The sequence below is a fragment of the Uloborus diversus genome, chromosome 8, assembly GCF_026930045.1.
Source record: "Uloborus diversus isolate 005 chromosome 8, Udiv.v.3.1, whole genome shotgun sequence".
Lineage (NCBI taxonomy): Eukaryota > Metazoa > Arthropoda > Arachnida > Araneae > Uloboridae > Uloborus > Uloborus diversus.
In genome coordinates, this window is record NC_072738.1 from 52,027,999 (window position 1) to 52,055,886 (window position 27,888).

The 27,888-nt window shown below is 33.2% G+C and overlaps 1 protein-coding gene across 1 annotated transcript in view; it reads right to left on the bottom strand.

Moving 5' to 3' along the window:
* Positions 1 to 14,964: 14,964 nt before the first annotated feature.
* LOC129228364 (jerky protein homolog-like) overlaps positions 14,965 to 27,888 on the bottom strand; it is a 35,741-nt gene continuing 22,817 nt past the window's right edge. The window contains exon 2 of the mRNA XM_054863043.1: positions 14,965 to 15,154. Within this exon, the coding sequence (XP_054719018.1) occupies positions 14,965 to 15,154 (190 nt within the window). The remainder of the gene's footprint in view (positions 15,155 to 27,888) is intronic.

A 27,888-nucleotide genomic window follows, 5' to 3' on the forward strand; every position in this document is an offset into this window, starting at 1 on the left:
TTCCCAAAAAATTCTGTCTATAAATTTGAAGACAGCATTGCAAAATGGTTGCCTTGGTGACTAGTCTCCATGGATGCCCCGATAGCTGATTATGAGAGGTCAGTGTGACCTCCCAAAAAATTACTTTTCGGGCAATTTATTTTGTCTGGCGATTCGACACTTTTATAGTTTTATTTTAATGATGCAATACCGTCTCTTCTCATTAGCTGTGTGTGTGAGTGTATGGTCTTATTTTATCATTCTGCAAAACTTGGAGTTTCACTCGGTAAATGGAAAATCCCCCCCCCCCCCACCCCATTTGAACTTCAGAGCGTCCCTGTCCGTCCCACGGACGAGTCTCCTTCAAGACATGACAGGGGGAGGAAGAAAAAGAGGTTCTGTCCGAAGTGTAAATAAATCTCTCTATTTCTACTTTAGTCTTAAAAACAAAAAAATAAATAAATAATAAAGTTTATTTTTTGTATATGATAAAATCTAGTGATGTGCCGGATCGTCAAAAGAAGTAGATCCGCGGATACGGATACGGATCTCAACTTTCTTTCTTTTTTTTTACCCATTTCAACTATCCAAGTGTTTAATTTGTTACGAAAGGTATTTCCGTCAGAATAATAACGCTGCTTCTTCAAAAAATGTTCTGAATAGGTTAAGTCAGTTTTTATTAATATTTCCGGTAATTCAAGTTCTACAAAACCGAGACCAAGCTAAGAATACTTTCGATCAAGTCACCTTTTGAACGAAAAAAGAACTATCAAAATCGGTTCACCTGTTTAGGAGCTACGATGCCCCAAATAGACACACAGACACACTTTTAAAACTTATTACCCATTTCTTTTTGAAACAGGGGGTACAAATTGGCTTCTGAGATGATACCTTATAATTTAAATAGGGAATAAAACCTAATTTAAACGGAATTTAAGAGTTTTTTATTCAAATATTTAAAAAATTTTAGAATAGAAAAGATCCGTTTAAGATCCGTCAAAAAAGGAGCGGATACGGATACGGATACAGATCTTTATTTTCCCTAGGATATCAGCGGATACGGATACGGATATCCGGAACATCACTAATAAAATCAACATTATGAAAGCTTAAAAGGTAGCAAAACTATTCCAATTGAGGATTGCAAATCTTGGGCATACAATTTTACTAAAAATCTACCCTCCCGGAAATTATAAGATAACTAAGAAAGAGCAAGTGTTAGAAACGTAATGCATCCTCTATTATTTCGAAATTTCGTAATCTTCATTGCAGTTTATTTTGTAATCGCTTATCATGTCCTACTCCGATGCATGACACAGCCATCCTTTCGACACAAAATGGTACATGCCTTCTAAAAGCTGTGTCACGTGATGCAACATATTCGATCATGATCACATAGTAATCAGGGAGATTCAATATGCAAGCTGTTCATGAAGGGGAAAGAAAAGAAACGGAAAAAAAGAAAGAGGAAAAACGAAGAAAGAAAAGTTGTTAACTCTTGTTTATGAGTACAATCAACTCTCGATTATCTGCGAGCGGCTTGTCCGCAAACTTTTACACTTAAAAAAAAAAATGTTTTTCGACAATGATTCACTGAATGAATAAAATCATCAATATGAACTTAAAAAGTGAAAAAAATTCTATTTTTAGACATTCAAATATTTTTCCTTCCCCCTCCTTTCCAATGACATTGAACCTTCGAAGGTCACCGAAACCTGAGTAGTGGAAACCTGTTTTGTAGATCTGAACTACTCATGCCTTCAGATCTACACTACTTTCTGATTTCTAGATCTCTACTACGGTTGAAATCTGATTTTTAGATCCATACTACTTACGCGTGTAAACGAGTGACCAGACCTGTTTATTTTTTCGAAAAAAAGCCCTCCCCTCTTCCCTTATTCGTTTTTGGTGTTACCAAGCTAGAACTGTTTCACTTAATCGTTTGCGCGATTTTCACGCGTATGAGTGTAATTAGTTAGTAAGAATGAGCAATCTTTATATACAATAGCTTTTACATACACTGTCATCGTTTCATCGTTTTTGGCTAAAGTTTTAATGTAAAGTTTTAATGTGAGAAAGTCCTTCAAAAGAAACATTCTATTATTTAAAGCGAAAAGTAAATAAATTAGCAAAAACAAAGGCTCACAAGCTGTTTCTTATATGCAGTAAAATGTATGGAAAATAAATATTTGTATCACAAATATATACTCCTTTGTGTTCGGGGAAATTCGCAGTTTTTCAGCATTATTATCTGCATTTCTGCTTCTTTTGTAATCGTTAGTCATCTTGCAACGTATGACTCGAGCTTGAACCATCTTCATGGCTTGCAAATAAACTTATCTTTTCGATTCTACTGATGCAAATCAACTCGGCTAGCTGACAAAATACTGTATATGAGCAACTCAGATGATAGATAAATGACTGTATGAATTTATTAATAGATAGTTTATTCAGTGGCGTCACTAGGGAGGGGAGGCGTTATATCGCAGCAGTTATTTTCATTGCAACAAAATTACTGTAAGAAGCACAACTTAGCCGTTCCTTCTTCCTAAAAAAATTTATGCATTTTTATTTGCTTTTTACCTTTTCTTTTCCTTTGCATGCTTTTAAGTATCCAAGTCCAAGATCAAAGGCTTTGCTCAAAGTTTAAATTTGGAAGTGACACTATCACTATCCCAACGTTGTTATTATGCTACTAGAGGTACCCGCACGGCCTTGCCCGTAATAGAAAATTAAAAGGTCATTTGGTTCGCCTGTTTATTAATGGATGATAAATTTCTCGCCCATTTGCTACGTTAATTAACCCGCCCATGTTATAGGCTCACGTTATGGTAATTTGCTGGTCCATGTTATGATAATTTAATCTTTCATGTTATGATAATTTCCTCGGTAAAATGTTCTTAAAATTGGAATAGGAAAATAACAAAATCGAATTTTTGAAAAATTGCTTCGAGGTGTTCACCGCTATGCTACGAACTAATTTTGTGCCAAATTTCATGAAAATCGGCCGAACAGTCGAGGCGCTATGCGCGTAGCAGAAATCCAGATATCCAGGGGTCCAGAAACACGGACTTTCAGCTTTATACTATTTGTAAAGAAGACGATTACTATGATAACTTGCACACGGGGCCTGGTTATTTCAAGGGGAGCTAATATACAATGCTCCTGTCAGAAGAGGAGATAGGCAGGCAGGGCGGGCTGCCTTAGGAAAAACGCTTAGGAAGAACCCTGAATCATCCTATCTGTGTTGCAAAAAAGTGTTTTTAAAATTCTAATTGTTTTTTAAAAAATAAAAAATAAATCCTTAATTGGTGAACGGAACTTCAAGCCTCTATAAATCCTTTTTGGTTTAGAAACAACGGATCTTCGATTACACTAGTCAACAAAAAATAACTTTTTGTCTGCATCCTGGTTTTAAATAGTCAAGTCCTACTAATTTTGGGTCTAGAAAAACGAATATGGTTGTGGATTCTTTTTATTAGCTCTTGTTTTCAAGATGCATAATAGCACACTGGAGAAAGATGTACAGCAACCACACATTGATTTCAAGGTAATGTTGAAAAGGAAAAACAAATTCTATGCAATAAATGTTATTAAATAGGTCCTGTTTTATTAAACAGCTAGAAAATCGCCCGTCATGGTATGATGGGTGAAAATTGTTTCTACATTTGAACGAAGTCATTGCCTGTTTGACGATATTTTGATAGTTGAAATTTTAACCCTAACAACCAGTATATTAAACCTTTTCGTTTCTTTGTTCCCCTGAAATGACACAATCCTACTGGTAAAACTGTTAAGTTGCTAGATCGAGTTAAGTCTTGTCACAATAAAGCCTTTCCCCGCATGTTAAACAATACCAATATCAAATTATCATGCCATTGCACGAGTTTCATTGTTGAAACACGCGGGTTGCTTCATCATCGGCTATTATTTATGTAAGGATGTTTCTTTCTCGGAAAGCAATGGTTGCTTTTGGCTTATTGCAGTAAACGCTTGATTTTCGATTGCTATTTGCATGTCGAACAAGAAGTTCTGTCTAGAACTAAATGAGCCTACTTTCCCATATACCCATACTACTTTCTACTACCTGTTCAATATTCTGAAAAATAGCTAAAATCGCAAATTGTTTCAAACATATTTTTTTAATATCTTAAGCTGATTTCTAGGAATAAAATATTCCTCACTCATCTTTAAAAAAAAAAAAAAAAAAAAAAAACAGCATCTTTCAAACAAAGCAGCTAATACACTTTTTTCCATTAAACAAATTCTTTAACAGCTTTCAAAACGAAAAAATAATAATTAAAATTAATAAGCTTATTGAAATAAATACATCATATAAAAAAATCGTTTCTTTTTCCCCTGTTGCCAAAAATAATTTTTTAAATGAATTAATTCAATTACCAAAATAAATAAAAACAATAAAATGTCAACTCAAAGAAATAATTTTCATTGTCAAAAAAAAAAAAAAAAAAAAATCGTCTGCGTATATCTTTATGTAGAAACATGAATGACTTCGAGTTTATTCGCCGAAAACTGAATGCCTAAATTAAAACTTTAGCGTGAAAATAAAAACAAGTCATATCAGCAATAATTATTTCACAGTTAAAACCATAGCTGAGGAGTCGGAGTCAATCTCATTTTGGGATAAAGGAGTCGGAGTCGAATATCCAAAAATCGGAGTCAGTCATCTGTCCTCCGTGTATAAATTTTTGCCAAAGCTACGAAGTCAGAGTCGAAGTCGGGGAGTCGGAGTCCACGGGCACAGGAGTCGAGTCGGAGTCAGGTGCCCCTAAATTCTCGGAGTCGGAGTCTGGAGTTTGGCGTCAAGAGCTGTTTCCAACAAAATTTGTTTGAAGTAAATCCGCCTTCAAGTACGGAATCTACATTGACTTTCAGTTTCCCCGTAGGCGCTAATGTTAAGGGATTTGAACTGTTCAAAATTGAACGGAAAATTGTTCAAATCAAAAAGATATTTTATATACAAGTTTTTCATCAAAAGATTTTTCCTACAAAGTTTGTTTGAAGCAAATTCGCCTCACAGTTCGGAATTGCCTTGAATTTTCCCGTAGGCACTAATGTTAAATTTTTTGAACTGCTCAAAATTGAACAAAACATAGTTCAAATCAAAAAGTGAAATATGGGAATGAGGTGTACTCGCCGAGATCTTTCGAACAAAAAAAAGTTTGTTCGAATCGGACTATTCAATCAAAAGTTATTAGAGGGGGACAGACAGACAGACCGACAGACAGACCGACAGACATTTTTCCCCATCTCAATACCCTACTTTCCTATTTTTAATTTTTCAATATTTATTTAATTATTTTACTTTTTTTTTTTTTTTTTTTTTTTTTTTCCACGATATTTTTAAGATGCATTAATTCTCTATCCCAACCTGGGGTCCAAGTTTAGAAAGCAGTCAGTCCCTTGGGGGGTGTTTCTTTCTGCCAGGAAAAAACACATTTGTGCTAGTTGTACTAGTGCTAGTGCATTAATGCTAGTCTTAAAAACTAGAGCTAATTTCAACTTTTAATGGTGAGCTTCGTGTTTAGCAAGACAAAATACCTCGGAAATAGCATTTCTCAGTCGGATGCATTTTTGCTGTTGACTAGTGTAATAATTCCAGCAAAACCCTTTCCCCTTCTCCTTCTTTTCAGTTTTCTGATGTTGTTAACTCAGCTTTAAGAACACAGCAGAGCGCCTTCAACAAGTTGCAAGGCGTGATAAAATGCCTGCGTGTGGTAAATCTATCCGACGAAGATGGCATTCCGATCTTATTTACACAGTTGTATTTTACACGTACTACACTCTCAGCTGATAAGATGCATTGTTATAAAAGTGCTAGCATTTTTATTTTCTCACTTTCATTCTCTCTCTCTCTCTCTCCCTTTTTTTTTTTTTTTTTTTGGTTATCATCATTATTTTTATTTTTCAAAAAACTTGTTTATGCTATTATTAAATTTCTCTGTAAAACAAATCAGAAACGTTACAGGTTATTTTCGTGGAACATTCCAGGATTTCACAGGATTTTCATCTCTTTTCCCGTAAAATCATGTATCTTTGCAAAAGTTTCCAGAATTGCTACACGAATGCTGACTTTTCCTTGTTTTGAAAGATATTTTTAGCTACCAGTTTAAAGACTGACTAAGCGTGTCATACATCGGCAATTGTTGTCGGTCCAACTTGACTAAGCTGTCTATGAAAGCGATTAAGTCACTGAATAGCAGTAGCTCTGCCAGGCAAAAGCTGCAGACGAGGGAGGTGCTCGATTCGTCCTTACAATCCTGTCTTAGCTTAGTCCATCATTGTATTAAAGTTTCTACTCAACTGCGTCAAGCCTATCCAACTTTTTTGAAGGTTTCTGAGACATATCTGGCTTTAACCGGTTAGATTTCGAAACTCTTCGGAGAGTTTCAGAATGGTTACTCTCATTTAGCGGAAAATGTTCCTTGCTTTTGCCAAATATGTTACTGGCAGAAACAGGGAACATCAGCCGCCGATTATTTTTCAGGAACATTTCTGAATTGTTTTTACAGTGTAAGTAGCTGGTGATAACTATTCTTTCAATTGCAATAGTCATGTTTTTACTTGAAACAAATCTTTAAGCGACATTAGTTGCGTCTTTAACACATTATTGCACATCATTTTGTGCACATTAGCACAAGTTCCTGCAGGAAAACGAAGTAAAATGTTATAGGCTTAAACTTTGCGATTACGACGGGCTCGCAAAAAAAAATTAGTGATTTTACAGCATGAACCCCTATAGTATGAACCTTTATTATTACCCCTGGTAAACTGTGAATGGGAGTAGATTTAAACCAACGATGATAATAAATGATACAAGCAAATAGATTTCAACATTTTATTTCTTACATTTTAATGTTTAGACATTATTGTGTAAGAAGAAACACTTTGAATGAGGAAAATAATTTGAACAACATCAGCATTGGTACAGGGTGCGGCGAAAGGTATGCCCTCATTTTGGAGAGCAATAAATAAAATAAATGTAGAGGATTGGATTTTTTTTATTACCTTTGGTACTTCAAACAGTTTTTACTTTCTTCTATATCTAATATATAGAAAAAAGTATTGGATTCGTGCAAATTTTCGAATTTCGAATTTTGACGGATTTGAACGTTTTGAGGTGTGCTGAGTCCATTTCGACTATTTTTGGAAAATGTCTGTCTGTCTGTGTGTGTATGCGTGTCACGTCTGTGTGTGACCAGTTTTTTGTGGCCGCTCTACAGCAAAAACTACCGCATGAAATCGAACGAAATTTGGTACACATATGTGCCCGTATGTGAACTTGTGCCCATTGGTTTTTGGCGCGAATTCCTCCAAGGGGGGTGGAGCAATGGGACGTTTTTTGAGTTACGCGTGATTGCTATTCCTCAGGAAGTAACTGGCGGAATCAAACAAAATTTGGTTCATATGTTGCCATTAACAGGAACAGGTGCTGATTCAATTTTGGTGTCAATAACTCAAACGGGGGTTGAGCTATAGAACGTTTTTTGTCGTCAATTGTGACTGCTGTATCTCAAGAAATAATGAACGGAAGGAAAGAAAAATTTATCGGCAAGTAGCCCTTAGTGGGTATAAGAGCTGATTTTATTTTGGTGTCAACAGCTAAAAAGGGGTTAGCGCAATCGCCCGTTCTTTTTTTCCATTGTGAGTGCCCTATCTCAAGAAGTAATGCTACGTTCTGGTTGAAATTTGGAATATATGTGAATCCATATGTAAACAGGCTTTGGTTCAATTTTGGCGCCAATCGCGCCAAGAGGTGCTGATTTATTTTTATTATCATTATTTTTTAGCGAATTAAAATAGTTTTATTAATGCAACAATAAGAAAGATAAATCGTAATAGATTGTCGTCTGCGTATTTCTCGTGATTTTAATTGTATGGAAATGATCGGGAATATTATCTCAATGATTTAAAATTATTAACTGTTGCCATCTTATATTTGTTAAAAAATAAAATATTTGTAATTAATTCAAGCAAGGTTTTTAAAATAACTTTCAATTTTCGCTCTTTGCTTTGCTTTTGCAATAATTCAGACATTGGGATGGTCGTCAAGTTTTTGCATGTGTAATTTCGTTTTTGTTGGGAATATTGCTTCCTCGTCAAGCATGGGGAGGGATCAGAAAAAAAAAGAAAAATATAGAAGAAAGTTTCGTGATGGCCACAACATACTAGTTTTACATTAACGTTTAGAAGCAATATCTGAAAGATGGCGACCTCCAGTAGCAATGCACTGATATAGCCGAGTTTGGAAGCTTCTGGTTGCGTTTTGACACATCTGAATCGGAATGGGGTTCACCTCTTCGACGATTCTCCCTTTCAGTTCTTGTAGGGTATGGGGACGATGCTAAAACCGAAATGAGAAACATTTGCTGACTTAATTACATTTACTTTAGAAAATTATGAACTCAAGGAATAATTGCACATAATTACCGTACATTCAAAGTTATGAGTACAAACAATAACGAATAAAGAACTTTCGATAGGGTAGAAATTGAACAAGAAGAATGAAAAGCAGAAATATTACGATTGTCGTTTAATGTTAAACGATACAAACCAAAGCCTAATTTAAATAAAAAGCAAAATTTGTCAGTGAAGCGGAAACTCAATAGAAGACTTTTGCTTGTCACTGCCGCAGGGAATTAACGAAAATAGTTCAAAAAAAAAAAAGATTGGTAGGTAAAAATCAGAAAAGCAAATTAATGTTATCGGCATTTCCGGTGGAAATGGAAAAATTGAATAAATGCAACGCTAGCCAAACCTCAATCAATACGCTTTTCGATGGTTTTTCACGGAACTGCCAGGACTTTACTTTAATGGAAAAACCGATCATTACACATTTAAGAGCCATTGTCTGTAAGGATCAGGCAGGTTGTGATTGTTGACATTTTTAATATTCTTTATTTTCGCATATGTTGTTCCTTATCATGAACATAATGTTTGTGCAAAATATGAGCTTTGTACGCCTTACCATTTTTGGGAAATTATTTTTTTAAATTTAGGAGGCGTGGCACATTTTTGCGTGTTTTTCAAATTCGCAGATTTTAAAGTTCTTGTTGCTTTAAGCGCCCCTATAATGACATGGATTTTTAAATTCTATGCTATTATAAGGTCTTCTTAGATACTATTACAGTTATCAAATCGGTGTCACTACGAGGGCGACGGCCACGAACTCCGTTTAAAAATGACCGAAAATGACTTTTTTACTACATTCATTGCCAATTTTCTCAAAGCGCCTTCATGATGGCACCAACGTTTTACATCAATTCCTAGCTACACTTGCATATCTCAAAAATATGTAATAAAATTGGTGTCACTATAAGGGCGCCAGAAGATATTGGAACTTTTATGTGATACATTTCACAAAAATGTAAATGTTTAAAATCTAACCACTACTCTCGCCCTCATAGCAGAGATCTGAAACTAATTAAGTTTGATAACCAACATGTTCGTCTAACACATGAAGTAAAAAAATCGGTGTCACTCCTATTACTTTCGAAAATATAATCATTCGAAATTAGTATGTTATGGAGTTATTTAAAAAAAGACTTTTCTAATTCCAATGTTTTTTGCACGGTTTGTTTCAAACTTTAATATAAAATTACAGTAGTGACGCCTAAAATAATATGTTTCTAATGTTTTTTTTTTTATAAAAAAAAAGCTTTATAAAAAGCATTAGAAACACAGTAAATCGATATAGGCACAGATGGACGTATTGTGTAATGTGCATTATGGCTAAAATAGTCGTACTATATTTTTTCAACCATACTAATTTTTTATCTGTTGTTTATATAAAAATGCAACTATTTATAACATAATGTCTTAAATAGTGATGAACATAATGTATTATATAGCGAGCATTCAGAATCTGAAACATAATTTGAGGATGACGTAGACTAAAATAAAGAAAACATAAAAAATCAAATCACCCAGTTTCAGAAAGACGGTCATCTCTTATTGATATCTGATAATTTTGAAGCACTAAAGCTTGGGAAAGCATGATATTCCGGAGAAATAGTAAAAGTTGACCATTTGCTAATATGAATACAACTAGCCCCCTCATAGCAGAGATCTGAAACTAATTTGACAACCAACACGTTTGTCTAACATTTAAACTAATAAAATTTGTGTCACTCCTACTGCTTTTGGAAATATAATCATTCGAAGTTAGTATGTTGTGGTGCATTTTTTTCATTTATTATTATTTTTTTAAAATTATTTTATTTGTTTATTTATGTATTTTGTTAATTTAATCTTATCACACCCGGATAGTGTTTTGACCATAGTTATTTTTAATTTATTACAAAGAAGCAACGTTTAACATAAACAGCTTTGGGCAGTAAGAGCGTCTTTATCTTGAATAGAAAATGCTCGTTTTGATATAGGTACAGGTGGATCTATTGTGCATAATATGTTTAGATTATCACACCAATACTCGCCTTTTTTGCGGTCAAATAAATTTATTTATTCCAATCCTTCTTGCCATGCATTTGACCTTTACTTGCAAATGGTAATCTTCTACTATTTCTCCAGGATACCATGTTTTCCCAAGCTTTAGTGCTACAAAATTACCAGATATCAATAAGAGATGACCGTCTTTCTGAAACTGGGGGATTTGACATTTCATGTTTTCTTTGTTTTAGTCTACGTCATCCTCAAATTATGTTTCAGATCCTGAATGCTCGCTATATAATACATTATGTTCATCACTATTTAAGACATTATGTTATAAATAGTTGCATTTTTAGTATAAATAACAAATAAAAATTAGTATGGTTGAAAAAATATAGTACGACTATTTTAGCCATAATGCACATTACACAATACGTCCATCTGTACCTATATCGATTTACTGTGTTTCTAATGCTTTTTATAAAGCTTTTTTTTATAAAAAGCATTAGAAACATATTATTTTAGGTGTCACTACTGTAATTTTATATTAAAGTTTAAAACAAACCATGCAAAAAGCCATTGGAATTAGAAAAGTCTTTTTTTAAATAACTCCATAACATACTAATTTCGAAGGATTATATTTCCGAAAGTAATAAGAGTGACACCGATTTTTTTATTTCATATGTTAGAAAAACATGTTGGTTATCAAACTTAATTAGTTTCAGATCTCTGCTATGAGGGCGAGAGTAGTGGTTAGATTTTAAACATTTGCATTTTTGTGAAATTTATCACATAAAAGTTCCAATATCTTTTGTCGCCCTTATAGTGACACCAATATTATTACATTTTTTTGATGTATGCAAGTGTAGCTAGGAATTGATGAAAAAACGTTGGTGCCATCATGAAGGCGCTTTGAGAAAACTGACATTGAATGTAGTAAAAAATTCATTTTCGGTCATTTTTAAACGCAGTTCGTGGCCGTCGCCCTCGTAGTGACACCGATTTGACAGCTGTAATAGTATCTAAGAAGATCATATAATAGTATAGAATTTAAAAATCCATGGCATTATAGGGGCGCTTAAAGCAACAAGAACTTTAAAATCTGCAAATTTGAAAAACACGCAAAAATGTGCCACGCATCCTAAATTAAAAAAAATAATTTCCCAAAAAACGGTAAGGCGGACAAAGCTCATATGTTGCACAAACAATACATTCATGATAAGGAACAACATTTGCAAAAATAAAGAAAATTAAAAATGTCAACAATCACAAATGCCCTAAACTGCCTGATTCTTACAGACAATGGCTCTTAACTACTTTGAAAATCTCCTTCAATAAGATCTGTATGTTCTACAGAAAAAAAAAAAAAAAAAAAAACACGAAACATTGGGAGAATTTCTTCAAGAGGATGTCTTATAATGTAGGATGAATGTTCGATGAACCACTGTTTGGCTATAGAAGGCGTAGACAAAACCAAAAAAGGTCAGAAAGGTTCAGACAAAATAATGAGGGGTGTCACCATCGTATTTGACGGTGACTTTCATCCAACACTTCCTGTGGTGCTTTAGAGGAACGCGTGCAGATATACTTTAATTCTGATTCAAGTCTTCCCCTTTACAATCTCTGTACTGTAAAAAAATTCCGAAACGGTACTGAGTATTTCCGTGTAACGTGTCGGGATTTCAATGGTTTTTATCCACTTTCTGGAAATATCAAGTATCATTGTTAAAAAGTTTCCTGAATGACTACAAGTTGCAGGTATGCACACTTCTCACTGATGCAAAAAACATTTTTAGCTCCCAGTTAAAAGATTAACTTAGTGTATTTATAAAGTGATTCGGCTTCGATTCAATTAAGGCTCGTCCATGCTGATTAAGCTCCCCGAGGGAGCGAATAAGTATGGACTCCGCTGCTTTGCAAGAATTGCAGGCGAGTAAAATTCTCGATACTTGCTAGCAATTTTGGCTTGGCTTAGCTTTGGCTATGTTTGCAATACTGCTTACGGAACTTTCTTAATAAATTAAGAAGAGGCTAAGGTATCTACCAAAGTCTCTCGAAAGTTCCAGAGACACGACGGGCTTCAAACGGGAAGATTTCCGAATTTTTCAGGAGGCTTCAGAGATTATTTTAAGAAAGTTACTGAATATTATCGGCAAACGTTCCTGGCTTTTGTAAAATATGTTACTGGCAGAAATTGGGCATATCAGCTGCCCATTATTTTCCAGGAACGTTTCTGAATCGTTTATACAGTTTATAAGATCCCGTTTAGAAGATGGTGGTAAGAATTACTAGAGTCTTTTATGACAAGTAAATAAAAATGCCTGGAAAAGAGTGTCTTATTAAAATAGATGAGTTGGGAAGTTCTCTCTAAATGATTCGATTCTCAATGTTTATCCTGAAGCCAAGACTCTTAGTCAAAATAATTACTCGTGGATATGCGAGAGGGCTATAGTTTTTGCCAAAAACGCTGTGCATTATCTAAAAGAGTTCCTTAATTCCCTTCACGCCTTAGAACTTCTCTTCATGCTTTTAAAAACAAAGGCAATGTTCCAATAACTTTAATGCGCAACTTTAATCTGCCTAACCTGTGCAATGGGGAGTTCAACCCCAATTAAAATCACTACGGAATAATATGATATAGACTTAGAGTATTTTCAGTAAGTTACCGCCCTATAGCCAGGGCTAAGGCAGAAATACATGAAATACACCACCAGCTCAGTCAATTCCAGCAGAGGACTGCAGTTTCGTGCTTATTAGCACTCATCAGCCCGGCATAGGATTGACTGAGCCGGCTGGAATTGACTGAGCTGGCGGTGTATTTCATGTATTTCTGCCTTAGCCCTGGCTATAGGGCGGTAAACTTACTGAATATACCTGCCTTACCTGCAATATTCGAGTTGAACCGAACCATTGTTTCGGTCACTCGTCTGGTCAGTGCTAATTCTATATTAGCTACCAGTTTGTTTGACACTCTTGGCTTCCTTAAGAGGTTTTCCACCTCCAGCTCAGCTTGTCCTATGCCGGGCTGATGAGTGCTACTAAGCACGAAACTGCAGTCCTTTGCTGGAATTGACTGAGCTGGCGGTGTATTTCATGTACTTAGAGTATTGTTCTTACATCATCTGCAGCAGATCAGTTGGCTCTAGAGCTCCTCGAAAAAGACAGGCTGACTTATCCGACATTTTGGTTCCAAGACAAAATTGGATCCAACCTCGTTTCTAGTATTTATAAATACGTTATAATATTCGCTGGTTGCTATGTCGTAAAGCAATTGATGATAAGTTGAGTAAAATGTCAATTAAGGTAAATCGAGAAAGATTACTTAGTTCACAAATTCAACAAAAACGTATCAAGAAATGTTTACTGTAATAAACCTCATTTTTTCACCTTATTCGTTTTTAATTTGTATAAATTAAATCGTCTTCATCTACAGAATAAAATACTCAAACATCAATCAGGTAACACATCTAAAGCTTTGCCACCACTTTTCTGAAATGAGACTTTTGCAAAAATACTATTTTTTTCGCCCGACAATTTTGGAACCAAAATGTCGGATAAGTCAGCTCCCCTTATATAGGAGCCTTAGTTGGCTCATGTTCCTTGCATCCTTATGGTCCTTCAATATTTCCTCTTTCAATTTAAGTGATTACAACTCCCAATGAAAAGTTCTTTTGAATGTTACATATGGGAATATTATATTGCTCAGTGGGAATTATGTGTTGGTCTCTCTTGATCAGGAAATGAGGTAAATCAATTTGTTTCAAACCTCATAAAAACGAAACAAAAAATGTTGTTTACTATTATAATTAAAATTAAAAAAATCTGCATAGTACTTTTTAAAGATAGATCGCTTTTTAACCCGAACAAGATCGGGACGGGCCTCTAGTATTTTATAAACACGCTCAATCACTCTTTAAACTGGAAGTCAAAAATATTTTTCACAGCAGTGAAAATTTCGTGTAAATTTGAGCAATTCAGGAAACTTTTTTTGCAAAGATACTTGATTTTACGAGGAAATAGATGAAAACCTGTGAAATCCCGAAATGTTCCACGAATAGCCAGTAAGATTTTTTTACAGTGTAGGCTTGCTCCAACGATAGGAACTGTGTGACTAACTACACACGCAGTCCGACTGCATATAAATACTCTTTTTTCATTAGCGATTCCGTTTCAAAGTCCAAATTATTTCTCAACCTATGATATAAAATGCAGGCTAAAAACACAAAAATAATAATTTTCGAATTTCTGACAAATACATATTTTTTTAGATCACATTTAATGTTAAAAAAGAAGGTGATTGAAAATTGTAAGATTATTTTTAGGCAGACGTAAAGAGGTTACATTTTTAAATAAATGCTTGATTTTTTTTAAAGTAAATAAATGAATAAAACATGGTGATGACCTCGTTCTAAAATTTATTAATGTTTTCCTTGGAAAAAAAAAAAGCTATTTAATGCATAGTTTTTTTTGTTTTGTTTTTTGAGCAATCATGAAATGCTAATTGATTTGATTAGCAATTCGCTTCAGTTGATTGAAGTTGGAATTCCGTAACATTTTTGAGGTCCACCGGTCTCTTTATTCGGTTGCTCCTCCTGGGTGATAGCGAAGACGGACTATTCCAGCTTCTTCTTGTCCATGTCCTCCAGAATCGACTTTATTCATACACGACTCTGTCAACTTCTCACAATCCTCTTTAGACAAAAACAGCATCCAGCACACATCATCCAGCGCATCACATCCAGTATCTAGACACAATGTCCAGAACCTAGTCCACAACTTCCACTATGTAGCACACAACATCCAGTATCTAGACACAATGTCCAAAACCTAGTCCACAACGTCCACCATATAGCACACAATATCCAGCACATAACATCCAGTATCTAGACGCAATGCCCAAAACATAGTTCACAACGTCCACTATGTAGCACACAACGTCCAGCATCTAGCTCACAACATCCAGCACACAACATTCAGTATCAAGGCCCAGGCATTTGTTAAAATTTGAAGTCTTGAATTCAAATTATGTTTTTCACGATTATAATTGTGATAGCAGCCATTTGCAGAAACAAGAAACCCAACGAGTAGGTCCCTTCGCAATTTGTGATTGCATAGTTTGAATTCAAGGAGTAAAAAATTAAATTAATGCCAGGAGCTGGATGCTAGATTTTTGGGCTAGATATTTTTTTTTTTTTGAGCAATCACGATTGCTAATTGTTTTTACTTGATCATTCTTGACGTTCCGGTTTCTCTTTCAACCCCTCCATCCTCTACAGGCGCGGCTCCTTCGGTCCTGAGCAATGTCCCCCGGAATCCGCTTCTCCCGGTCGGTGGTGTCCATGTCCTACACACACACACGCTCATACACATACACACACGCGCCTTTAAACACATACACACAGGTCTACGCAAACACGCAAGCCAACACATACACATCAATATACACACATAACTGCCCAAGAGGAGGGGCAGGTTTGGAGGAACAGAAGCCGTTTCTAGAAACAAGTGAGTAAGGTAGTATAACCAACGAGTAGGGTCCTGTCGCAACTCGTGATTGCGAAAAACATAATTTGAATTCAAAATTTTAGAATTCAAATTAATTCCCTTTTTTTGTACTAAAAATGCTTTAATTCAGTAAATTTTCAGATTTTAACAGGGTGTGAGGTTTTGGGAAATTGTCAGTTAAGAAACCGCAATTACTTAAAAGTTCTAAATTCAAATGTTTAATTTATATAGTTGGGGAAGTCCACTTTAAGCTTACAATCAACTAACGTGTGAAACTTCATTTAAAGAGCTTTAAATTGATTAACTGACAATCAATTTAACCAAAGCTCTCTTTTTGTTAATCTTTATCTTTACTAATAATAAAGCTCAAAGTCTCTCTGAATGGTTGTCTGGATCTCTGGGACGCACATAGCGCCTAGACTGTTCGATCGATTTTCATTAAATTTGGCACACAGTTAGTTTGTAGCAGGGGGGTGTGCACCTCGAAGCGATTTTTCGAAAATTCAATTTTATTCTTCTTCTATTTCAATTTTAAGAACTTTTCCGGAGCAAAATTATCATAAGATGGACGAGTAAATTACGAAATTATCATGACGTGGAATGGGAGAGCGAATGAACATAGCCAATTAGTGAGAAATTCGTCATCCATTATTTGTTAATATACAGGCGAACCGAATGACCTTTAAATTTTCAACTACGAGCAATGCCGTGCGGGTACCACTAGTAAAATTATAAAATAAGAAAGAACAGTTTTTCTTCCCCTCAATTTTTTTTTTTTTTTAAATACCCATACGTTTAACTAAGTTCATCATCGAAGTATTGTTCTCGGGGCTTCTATTTATTTGAAAATGGGGCTATATTGTTGTAATAAGAAAGAATCTGTTATGAACATTCCTCAATCAAAGCTGCATGACCTTCAAAAAGGGATGTGCACTGCCGCAAGAAGGTAAAAGGTCAGAAACTGCAAAATTTTCAGTGTTTTGCATTTTAGTCATCTATTTACAGGGTGTCTTGAAAAAGACTCACTGTTCAAAAAATTTAAAACAGGAAAACAGCAAATGATAAAAAAAAAATTCTTGCAGAAAATTCATACGGTGGGACGTAAATCCCCCCCCCCCCTGTTCCAAACTTTAGTTGAAAATTTTTCCAATAGTGCCGCTGCAGATAGTCACATCGTACATCAATATATATATATATATATATATATATATATATATATATATATATATATATATATATATATATATATATATATATATATATATATATATATATATATATATATATATATATATATATATATATATATATATATATATATATATATATATATATATATATATATATATATATATATATATATATATATATATATATATATATATATATATATATATATATATATATATATATATATATGTATATATATAATTCCATCATATTTTTCGGAAATAATGAACGAAAGAACAAAACAATATTTCCAAACAATCGTCGGCTGCAATCCCATGTCGCAGTCGGAGGAAAAATTGGTGAATTTCAATTCTTCCGTTTCGACTTACCGGATTACTATGTGCAGCACCATCTAGTGAAACATTTTTTAACTAATATTTGGAACTCTGAGGGAAAATATTTAGCCCCCAACGGATTCATTTTCTAAAAGAATTTTTTTTTTTTTTTTTTTTTTTTCATAGACCATTCTCCTGGACATTGACCATTTATTTCTCTTGCAAATTTTTGAAAACAGTCAGTATTTTTCAGAACGCCCTGTACCTTCTCATCTATCTTCCTTTTCGCGAAAATTACGGCTCACGAAAATAGTCGCTTTTGCAGAATTCAATATACAGCAGAACGACAAAAATCTGCACGCACTCCCTCGAAGTTTTAATAAACTGTTCGACAGTAAAAAGGAACAGGCACATTTCGCGAAATAAATATTTACACACCATGATGAAAGAAGAGAAACTAACGAATTAGTAACGAACAATCCTCAGTACTACATGCTTGACTTAGAGCCCTTTTTGAAAGGGGCAGGTCGACTTATCCGACAATTTTGTTTAAGAACACCTTTGTCTTCGGCTTTAATATGGTGAGGCCTGCAGGACCGGTGAGGTCCTTGTGCCATGCTCTTTTAGTAAGAACACCTTTGGATTCTACTGTATTTCTAGTATTTATAATATTACCTTATAATATTCGTTGATTACTACGTCGTAAAACAATTCATGATAAGTTGAGTAGAATGTCACTAAAGATAAATCTATAAAGATAACATAGTTCGCAAATTCAACAAAAACGTATAGGGGAAATGTTTACTGTAATGAACCTCATTTGTTAAAAATTTGTATTCATTAAATCTTCTTCGTTTAAGAATGAAATAATCAAACATCAATCAGGCAGCACATCTAAAGCTTTGGCACCAGTGTTCAACAAGGAGGCTTTTTTACGAAAACTCATTTGCCCCACGACAATTTCGGACCCAAAATGTCGGACTCGAATATAATTTCTTTACCACATCGCAGGCGAAACGTTGTTACCGCTACTGCGTCTTTTAATAAAGTTTAGGATATTGGCATGTATGCAGCAACTTACAGAACTTCAATTTAATTTATATACTACAAAAATGATAAAAAAAAACTGGTATTTTCAAACCGAAAATATCCTAATACTACGGAGAAAGGAATAAATGATGAGATTTTTGCATTGAATGAGATTGAAATTTCTTCGGTTCATCATGTCGCAAATCAACAAATAGATGAAGAAATAGAACACTTTCGTAAATTTGAAGAGTACAAAAACGAAGCACTGTCCTAAATCGACGAAAATGTAAATGAGATCTTCAACAACATACCTTCTACCTTGATTGTGGTATTAATGTTGAGTCGGCTGTTTGGAACTCACGACCAACTTTTCAACTATTTAATATTCAGTAAAACGTCAAATATCCTGAAGTCAAAAATCCAAACTTCAAAGAGTTAACAAGTGCTAAGATGTCTTAGAAACAAACACATTTTGCTAAATAAATAATGGGGTCGTTTCCGAAATTTTAAAAGTATTTTTTTTTCTGCAAGAGCATGTTTAAAAACATAGTATTAGACCATTTTTTAGAAAAATTGACAAAGTTTACTACTGAAAAAAAAATCTTTAATCAGTGAGCAGACTCTATTTCATTTTTTAAGCGTCTGCGCATGACATTACAAATGATGAACTGCCACTCACTGTTGCCATTAGCGCAGAGCGCAATTTTTAATTCGTTTTCTTTATACTCATATGTAGTGGCAACGATATGGTTGATAGCAAGCGCAGAGCGCAACATTTAAACCACTTCTGAATTATCATAACGTGGAAATGCGGTAGACAGCAAATGTAAGCAATCAGCGCAATAATGGAATGAGCCAAAGTACATCCTTGTTACGTCATAAAGACCACGCCTTGTTTGAAAAATCGGACATTTAAAAAAATTAATTAGAAAACAACTGCTGGGAGAATAAAAGTATTTTCCGGGATCATGTTATTTTATTTATTTATTTATTCATTTATTTATTTATTAATTTTGTTGCTTATTCTATCAACTTCAGTAACTAAAAGTAGTAGTAGAATATCATAGCACTCTCAGTCGAAAATCAGTTCATTTTTTAAAAATAAGTTTAGATCGTTTTTCCTTACAGAGATTTTTTATATGAAGTTGGTGTATTTTTCATAAGTTTATTCAAGTTTCTTTGTTTTTAATTATTGAATGATGAATCAAGTGAAAAACCAGCGTTAAATAAAGCACAATGTCTTGAGAAAATACAGCATATATAGCTACTTCAAGGATACAATGAAGCCTCTTCATCAGTGCAAAAAGCTCACAAACACGTCAAGAAAGTCGCGAGCGAACTAACGTCAAGAAAAGACATTTTATATTCAACAGGCCTGAGTGAAACCGATTTACCTGACATTGTGTAGGGTAAGTGGAGTAGGCGAATTATGTAAAAACACACAATATTTAGAATAAAAAGGAGGGGAAAGGCGAAGAAATGAAGGAGCACAGGAGGGGGGGGGGGGAGAGGAAGAGAAAGCATAAAAAAAGGACATCGTCAGGGCTACACATAAAAAAAATAATAAAAAGTGAAAAAAAAAAATGAAAAACATTCAAACTACATAAATACTACACACCGGTATTTATACCAAAGAGGGCCAACCAATAGGAATTTAAGACACAAGACGACAATTCATTGTAACCTTGAAATATCTATATGCTGTATTTTCTCTAGAATTTGTGCTTTTTTACGTTGGTTTTTCACTTTATTCATCATGCAGTTCTCTATGGCAATGAATATAAAATATTTGTTTCATCGGAAGTTTAAGGTCTGCTGTGATACCGCTACAAAGGAAAATTGAATGCTGCTATACTTTTTTTCTTATACAATAATTTTAAACTCTTATCGACCCACAGATCCTATAGACATACTTAAATCATAGTGGATTTGTTTGTCACGTTGCATGCAGGCTACTGTTATTGCACCTGCGTTTAGAAAATTTTCCGATGTAGCTATTCTATATATTTCTAAGACAAATTTTAGAAAAAAAAACTGGTAGCGTTAAAAACGAGGAACAGATTGGAGAAAGAGAAAAGGTTCATCGGAAGGTCTGCCGAGAAACCGCAACAAAGTAACACTGGAAAATTGCAAAACTTTTCTCTTTCTTTTAAATTTCGGTATTATTATATATTTTAAAAGTGTTGGAATCACGACCCACAGAATTTGAACTCGATTCACAACCATACTTTTGTTACGGGAAGGGATTTACCAAACACAGTTTTCGCGAGATCAGTTTGATTTTGTTTATGATTTTTGCTGCAGTTTCAGGCAAATGTAAAAGTTGATTAATCTATTTCATAAAGAAAAATAATCTGACATGTACACAACATTAATTCCTTGAGCCTGTAAAATAACCGATGTCTTTCCGGTAACTCAAAAAAAATGCATGTATGTATGTACTCATATACGCCTATTCGAAGTTCTGTTTCTTAAATTCGCATTTTTCGACAACGATAAAAATACATTAAATACTTAATTTGGCATTTTTAAATCTAAAGAATTTCGATGTTTTTGTTTCCGAAGGAAAACACTGTACTGTTTTGTAAGAAATGTTGTTTTCACCAACTGCAAGCAAAAAATAATAATAATAATAAACGCTGCAGATATAACACTGAGTTTGCACAATTTTTCAATAATAAAATTTCCGTTTTCTAAATAAAACTAAAAATATAGAGAAAACTGAAAAACAAAATGAGAACGAATAACTTTCAGCAAAAAAAAAAAAAAAAAAAAGCACGATAAATAGCACTTTCTGGGATACTTCTGAAAAATTCGAAGTTCTTGAAACTAAAAACCCGCCCTCTGAAAACGGCTCTGGCTTATATAGGCCAGTGCCAATAATGTTTGAGACCAAAAAAATTTAAAACAGGATAAAACCAGTTCGAAAGGTAAGAAAATCTAATAACATTAATAGGAAAAATAAATTACGGGCGAGCTGAGTTCGGGAAAGGGGGTGTAGGGGGGTTCAAGGGGGGGGAACGGTTTATCCGATTTCCGGAAAAACTAAGAGTCCTATCGAAAAAAACTAAATTACAAAGTTGTTGTTAATAAAAAGATCTACAACTTTTGTATTTGCACTTTTTTTTTACATAACCTCAAAATTTCTGCGAAAAATTCAAAAAACCGACTTTTTGGTTTATTTATTTATTTTTTTTTATCTCCCACAAAAAAAAAAAAAATTCACTAAATTTAATGGAAAGTTACCTTATTATGTTCAAATACACTGTAATTTTTTGGATTTAAAATATTCATTTTTTCTCCTTATTTTAATTCAGTAATAAAAAAGCATCAGAATTTTCAATCAAAAAATCTCACGTCAAAATATCTGATTTTTTAAAAAAATCGGAGCAAGTTTTTTTTTGTTGGAATCTCTACGTTTTAATGGTATAAAAAAAATACACAATACTATGGAAACTTTTCGCAAAAAATGAAAAAAAAAATAAAAAATAACTCGAATTTGAAAAAAAAAAAAAAAAATCATCACTATGCAAAACTTCAAGCTATTTATTAAAATTTGCACTTTAATTACACAAAAAAGGTATAGAACATTTATTTCGTTTAAAAAATACTTCATTTATTTTAACAAAACGCTTTATTATCTTGTTATTTATCAATATTTAATCGTTGACTATAATCACATCCTTTACTTATCCGTTAGTTTTCGCTTCTTTGATGGCTTTTCTTCATCGTTATGCTCAACTCTATTGTTCTTGATTCCAGTAGATCTTCGAAATTTTCTAGACCATCATCATCTTCGTCTCCAATATTTTTTCCAGTTTGCATTAGTTCTTCATCCCCAATTTCATCTAAATCATTAACTTCCTCGTAGGTTTTACTTCCACATTGGCGCATTTTTCAGAACCGTGACAATTTGAACATAGATTCGTACACTTTAAACCATGTTTTCGGCATCCACATTTTTGACTGTTGCATCCAGTTTCACAGCTGATACAACTAATTCTCAGCAATATTTCCGGAATTAATTCTTTTTCGGTCAATTTGGGCATAATGCCTGTGAGATGTTGTTTCCAGCCCCAATCTGTTGCTGTCAGTTTATTACTGAACCAAGTTTGAAGCTGGTAATAAGCCCTGCAACAATGTTGTTCTGCTGCGCTTTCTGTAGGTGGAAGATTTGCCAATACGAAAGATGATTTAATTCTTGCTAACTGATATTTTTGAAATCTTAATTGATTTAATCTTATACTTTCATGGTTACATTTATAAAAAGATTTGATTAATTGCAAGCCATTTTTAACAATATCTTCTTTGTTTGCATCTTTTTTTTATAAAAAATATCAGCAGCATTTGATACATTTTTACTGTCTAATAATGAGTTTACGATGGTTTTCTTTCCTTTTCCGGCAAATCCAGTTGTTGTATCGCAACCAGAAAAACAATGCAGAAACGCAACGATATTTTTGAAGGACTCACATTTGAAATTGTTGAACTTGAAATATTGATTTTTTACATTTCTTGAACCTGGTTTGTGAAAATACATGTCATAATTATTTGAATTCAACTGATTCAAAAGGACCAAAAAATCAATATCTTGACCAACAACTACGATAGTTTTATTAGTATCTCTGGAAATTTTCAATTGAGGTATTAATTATGTCAGCATCAGCATCTTCTTCTGCTTGTTTGCAGGAAAATCCCTGTGACTGTAATCTTTCCATTAATGTTTTTATTATTTTGTCCTTGTTTTTCTCGTTATATAAAAACTTTTCTTGAAAAAATGGTATTTTAGTGTGACTTTGATAGTTCAACTCTGGAACATTATCAGACGTTCTCCTGCGATCACGTTCTCCTCTTATTTTAGTTGAATTAGCAGATGCTACTACAGTCGTCACACTTACTGATATTTCATTTTCTGGGTACCCATCATCAAAAACGATAGAGCTGTTAGCAGAGTAATGTGTCTCTACATAGCGCAAATATTTTTTCATAATCTCTTCTACCGTTTCAATTTTGTGCCAAATTAATAATTTTAATAATCAGCTTAAAATTTTACATAGTGATGATTTTTTTTTTTTTTTTTCAAATTCGAGTTTTTGTGATTTTCTTCATTTTTTGCGAAAAGTTTCCATAGTATATCGTATATTGTTTTTTATACCATTAAAAAGTAGAGATCCCATCGAAAAAAAATGGCTCCGATTTAAAAAAAAAAAAATCAGATATTTTGACGTGAGATTTTTAGATTGAAAATTCTGATGCTTTTTTAAAATTGAATCAAAATAAGGAGAAAAAATAAATATTTTTTTCCAAAAAATTACAGTGTATTTGAGACATAATAAGGTAACTTTTCATTAAATGCAGTGAAAAAAAATTTTTTTTTTGTGGGAGATAAAAATAAAAAACCAAATAGTCGGTTTTTTGAATTTTTCGCATAAATTTTGAGGTTATGCAAAAAAAAAGTACAAATATACAAAATTAGTAGATCTTTTTATTACCAACAACTTTGTATTTTAGATTTTTTCGATAGGACTCTTAGTTTTTCCGGAAATCGTGATAAACCGTTCCCCCCCCCCCCCCCTTCCCGAACTCAGCTCACCCGTAATTTATTTTTCCTATTAATGTTATTAGATTTCCTTACCTTTCTAACTGGTTTTATCCTTTTCTAAATTTTTTCGACTTTTTACCATTTTTAAAGCTATTGGCACTGGCCTATATAACGCTACCGCTGCGCCGTAAACTAGTTTCTTAGACGGAATATAGTTCTGTGGCTAATTTTTAAATTTTAAAAACGGGGTAATATTTGCTGTAATTTTTCAGGCACAACCACAGAATCAAAAATGGACATCCCTCTGTGCTTGAAGCCTGAAATAAAATGTCGCAGATTGAGGAGTATGATCCTACATGCGCATATTTTATTTTTTTGTTTTTAATTTACGTGTCCCGTACAGTTCCACCGGTCTTTCGTTTTATTTATAAATAATGAAGGCAGTTAAAAAAAAACTGGTAGTACAGTGAAACCTGTGTAAGTTGACCACTCGCGATGCAGCACTTCGCCGGTCAACTTAGACAGGTGGTCAACTTATAAAGGGCGTTTTTTTTTTTTTTTTTTTTTTTTTTATTTCTTGCACCATGTATTCATTTTTTGAGGAATTCACCCTTACTCTTTCTGTTCAACTCACTTTCAGTGTTTAACATTATTGAAAGTAAAACAATAATTAAAAATACTATTCAAATAACTTTGTTATTTTTTTCTTGTTTTTAATTATATTAGACACTGTAGGCTTAGAAATTCCATATATACCAGCTAATTTTCTCTGGTTTTCTCCATTTTCAATTAATTTTAATATTTCATACTTTTTATTAATCTCAAGTTCAACTAACTTTCTTTTTGAAGCCTTTTTATGTATAGCACAAAGAGTAACAAGCTCGACTCTCCCAGTTCATAAAGGAAAAATTAAAATGTCCTATCTCTTAATCCCTTGGACCAGAAACATGTAACTTTACTCATTAGCAGGCCCAGACCTGTGTACCCGCAGTGCGAGGGGCCCGCGTCCTTAAAGGGGCTAACGGCCCTAGAAATTGAAGAAAAAATAGAAAAAGACTAGCACTAAGACTTATGCACTTTACAAATAGACACTGCTGGCCAGGAGGGAGGGGCCTACATATTTTGTTGCAGGGGGACCCAAAATATATAGATCCCGGCCAGCTCTTTTTGCACAATTCCTGTGTTGCCACAGCATATTGCAACTGAAAGAAAAGATTTTTGAACTTTACTACTGACACCTATTTTCATTGAACAGAGTACAAAAAGCTATCTCAAGTAGAACAACAAATGAAAAACAAGTTTTGAGAATAAAGTGCAGCATAAGCTTTAAGCTGCTGGTTAGTTAGTAAAATGCTAGTCTGTCATCAAAGCATTAAAAACATTCTTAGAAAGCTATCAAAATAATAATAATAATAATAATAATAAATAAATAAATAAATAAGTAAATAAATAATAAAATAAAATAATTTGCTGAAGAAAGTTGAAAAAAATAAACCAAGTGGTCAACTTACAAAGGGTTGTTTACAATACTCCAAACCAAATTTGACGTACATTAGTGGTCAAGATAGACAGGTGGTCAAGATAGAGAGGTGGTCAAGTTACAGAGGTTTTCCTTCGCTATATGAGATAGGAAAAATTCCGTTTCCGACAAAAGTTGTCAACATAGAGAGGTGGTCAACTTACAAGGGTGGTCAACTTTACAGGTTTTACTGTATTCCTCGCGTTAATTTTGAGCTGTATCTTTAATAACTCTATTATGATCAAAATAGAACAAAAGAAATAACTCTATTATGATCAAAATAGAACAAAAGAAATAAGGCAATTCGAAGCAATGGAATACTCTAAGACTCCTTATAAAGAAGATGAACTTTACGTGTAGTTATTCATTTATCTTCTTGACTCTACAGGGTGTTCCAAAAATGACTGAAACATTTGAAAAATCAATAAAAACTAAACGGGCTGCGATAGAAATACACCGTTTGTTGCATTATACTTGGTACAGCCATGGAAAAAGAAAAAAAAAAAAAACACTCGTTCGTATTTGAAGACTATTGACACTAGAGACACGTGCAAGGTGTTGTTTTTTCAAGAATAATGTGTCCTACATAATTATGTTAATAAGCTGCTGTTAAGGGGTCGTCTTCATATTAAAACGAGCATCAACTTCAAATTTTTCAATGAGAAACCCCTTTTTTATCACATATTTGTGATCAGCATCCTTTTTCAACTTTGTGTACTTAATTTTGTTTAATTGAATCCAGCCATTACTTCAGAATTGAGTTTTGAAAAATCCCTTTCTTAATGTTAAAACGTATTTTGATATTTTTGCACATAACACAAAAACTAGAATAGGTACGGCAAAGATTGTTTTTTAAATCAAAATATGTATCAACTCAATAATAAAAAAACATCATTTACAAAAGCGAAAACGTAAATTTAGATTTTTTATGAATTATAATAATATGTTTTGAAAAAAATATGATTTGAAACCATATTAAATTTTAACAGAAAAACAATTTAGAAGAGCTTTTATGCAGGAATACGAAATTTGAGCTCAAAATATTCAGTAGTTTCTGCGCTATGCTTAAAAATTCATTTTTTCCCACTTTAGGGGACCGTATACCTTTTTAAAACAGAAATTATGAAAGTTTGTTTCTTAAAACAACAAAAATAATAAAATTGTTTAACAAAATAAGCAAACCAATTTATAAATTTATTCACTGTTCTGCAGAACAACACTATGTTGCAATAGTCTGTTTTGTGTGGATTACGTTTGGCCATCAATATCTAAATAATGCGAAACACTATTTTATTGTCTAATAAAAGATTATTTTATAGAACATTTTAAATTAAAATCTACACTTAAAATACTCCTGTTTTTTCTTTTCTGCGATTAGCCATTGCAGTATAATCCTTCTGTAAAGCAATAACTTTGAAAAAAAAAAATAACATGCACAAATTTTTCACACGAACATACAATAAAACCTCATCGTCTTGCTAGTCATGTTGCAATAGGCAGTGTAGAATGGCTCGTCACAGTGATAATTTGCTTAAAGGAAATCTATTGCCCTATCTGGATCAGGAAAAACACACTGGAAAAATGGCCGATAGTGTGAAATTTCTCCTTAACAGTATCCAGATGGGGCAGTAGAAAATATTTGCTCTTAGATCAGTTTGATGATTTTTACGAATTATTTATTTTTTTGTAAAGTGTTTGAAAATTTTTCAATGTGTTAGGATCTAGGAGGGAAATGTCTGTAAGCTTCCAGGCCGAATTATGCGCGCAAAGTAGTTGTTTTGGCTAATTGTGACTTTTTTTTTTTTTTTTTTTGACTGCGTCAAAGATTTAACAAAACATAAATTTAGATGTAAGATTAAGTTGAGATCTTGTCTATTTTTAATTATAATTTAAATACTATCTTTTATTTACTTTCTCTGTCATTGTCTGCTTTTCACATTTAAATCGTTCTCGCAAGATAAAGATAAGATTTCAAAAAAATTTCTTCTTTTTTAAATGATATTGAAAAATATGAGAAAAAAAGTTTCCTAAAAATTGTTATCAGCTACTGGAAGCCTATTTATTGAAGTGTTTCAGAAACCAATTTCCGAATATTCGATCCCAACTTTATGCCATTGAAACCAGGGTTGTCCGGATTGGACCCAATGGTTTTTTTTTTGAAAAAACCCACTTAAAAAAACCCATTGTTTAGCCTACTTTTGATTTATTTTTTTAATTTTCTGAGAAGTCTTTTAAAAAAATTACTAATTTAATTTGTTCTTCGCCACAGACAATGCACATAAAAAATGAATTTTGAACTTGAATAGTATTTCTCAACTCTTAATGGCATTAAAAAAATACTTCAAAGATTTTAAACAAATATATTTAACTTTTTTCTTTAACTGATCAATAAATAACTC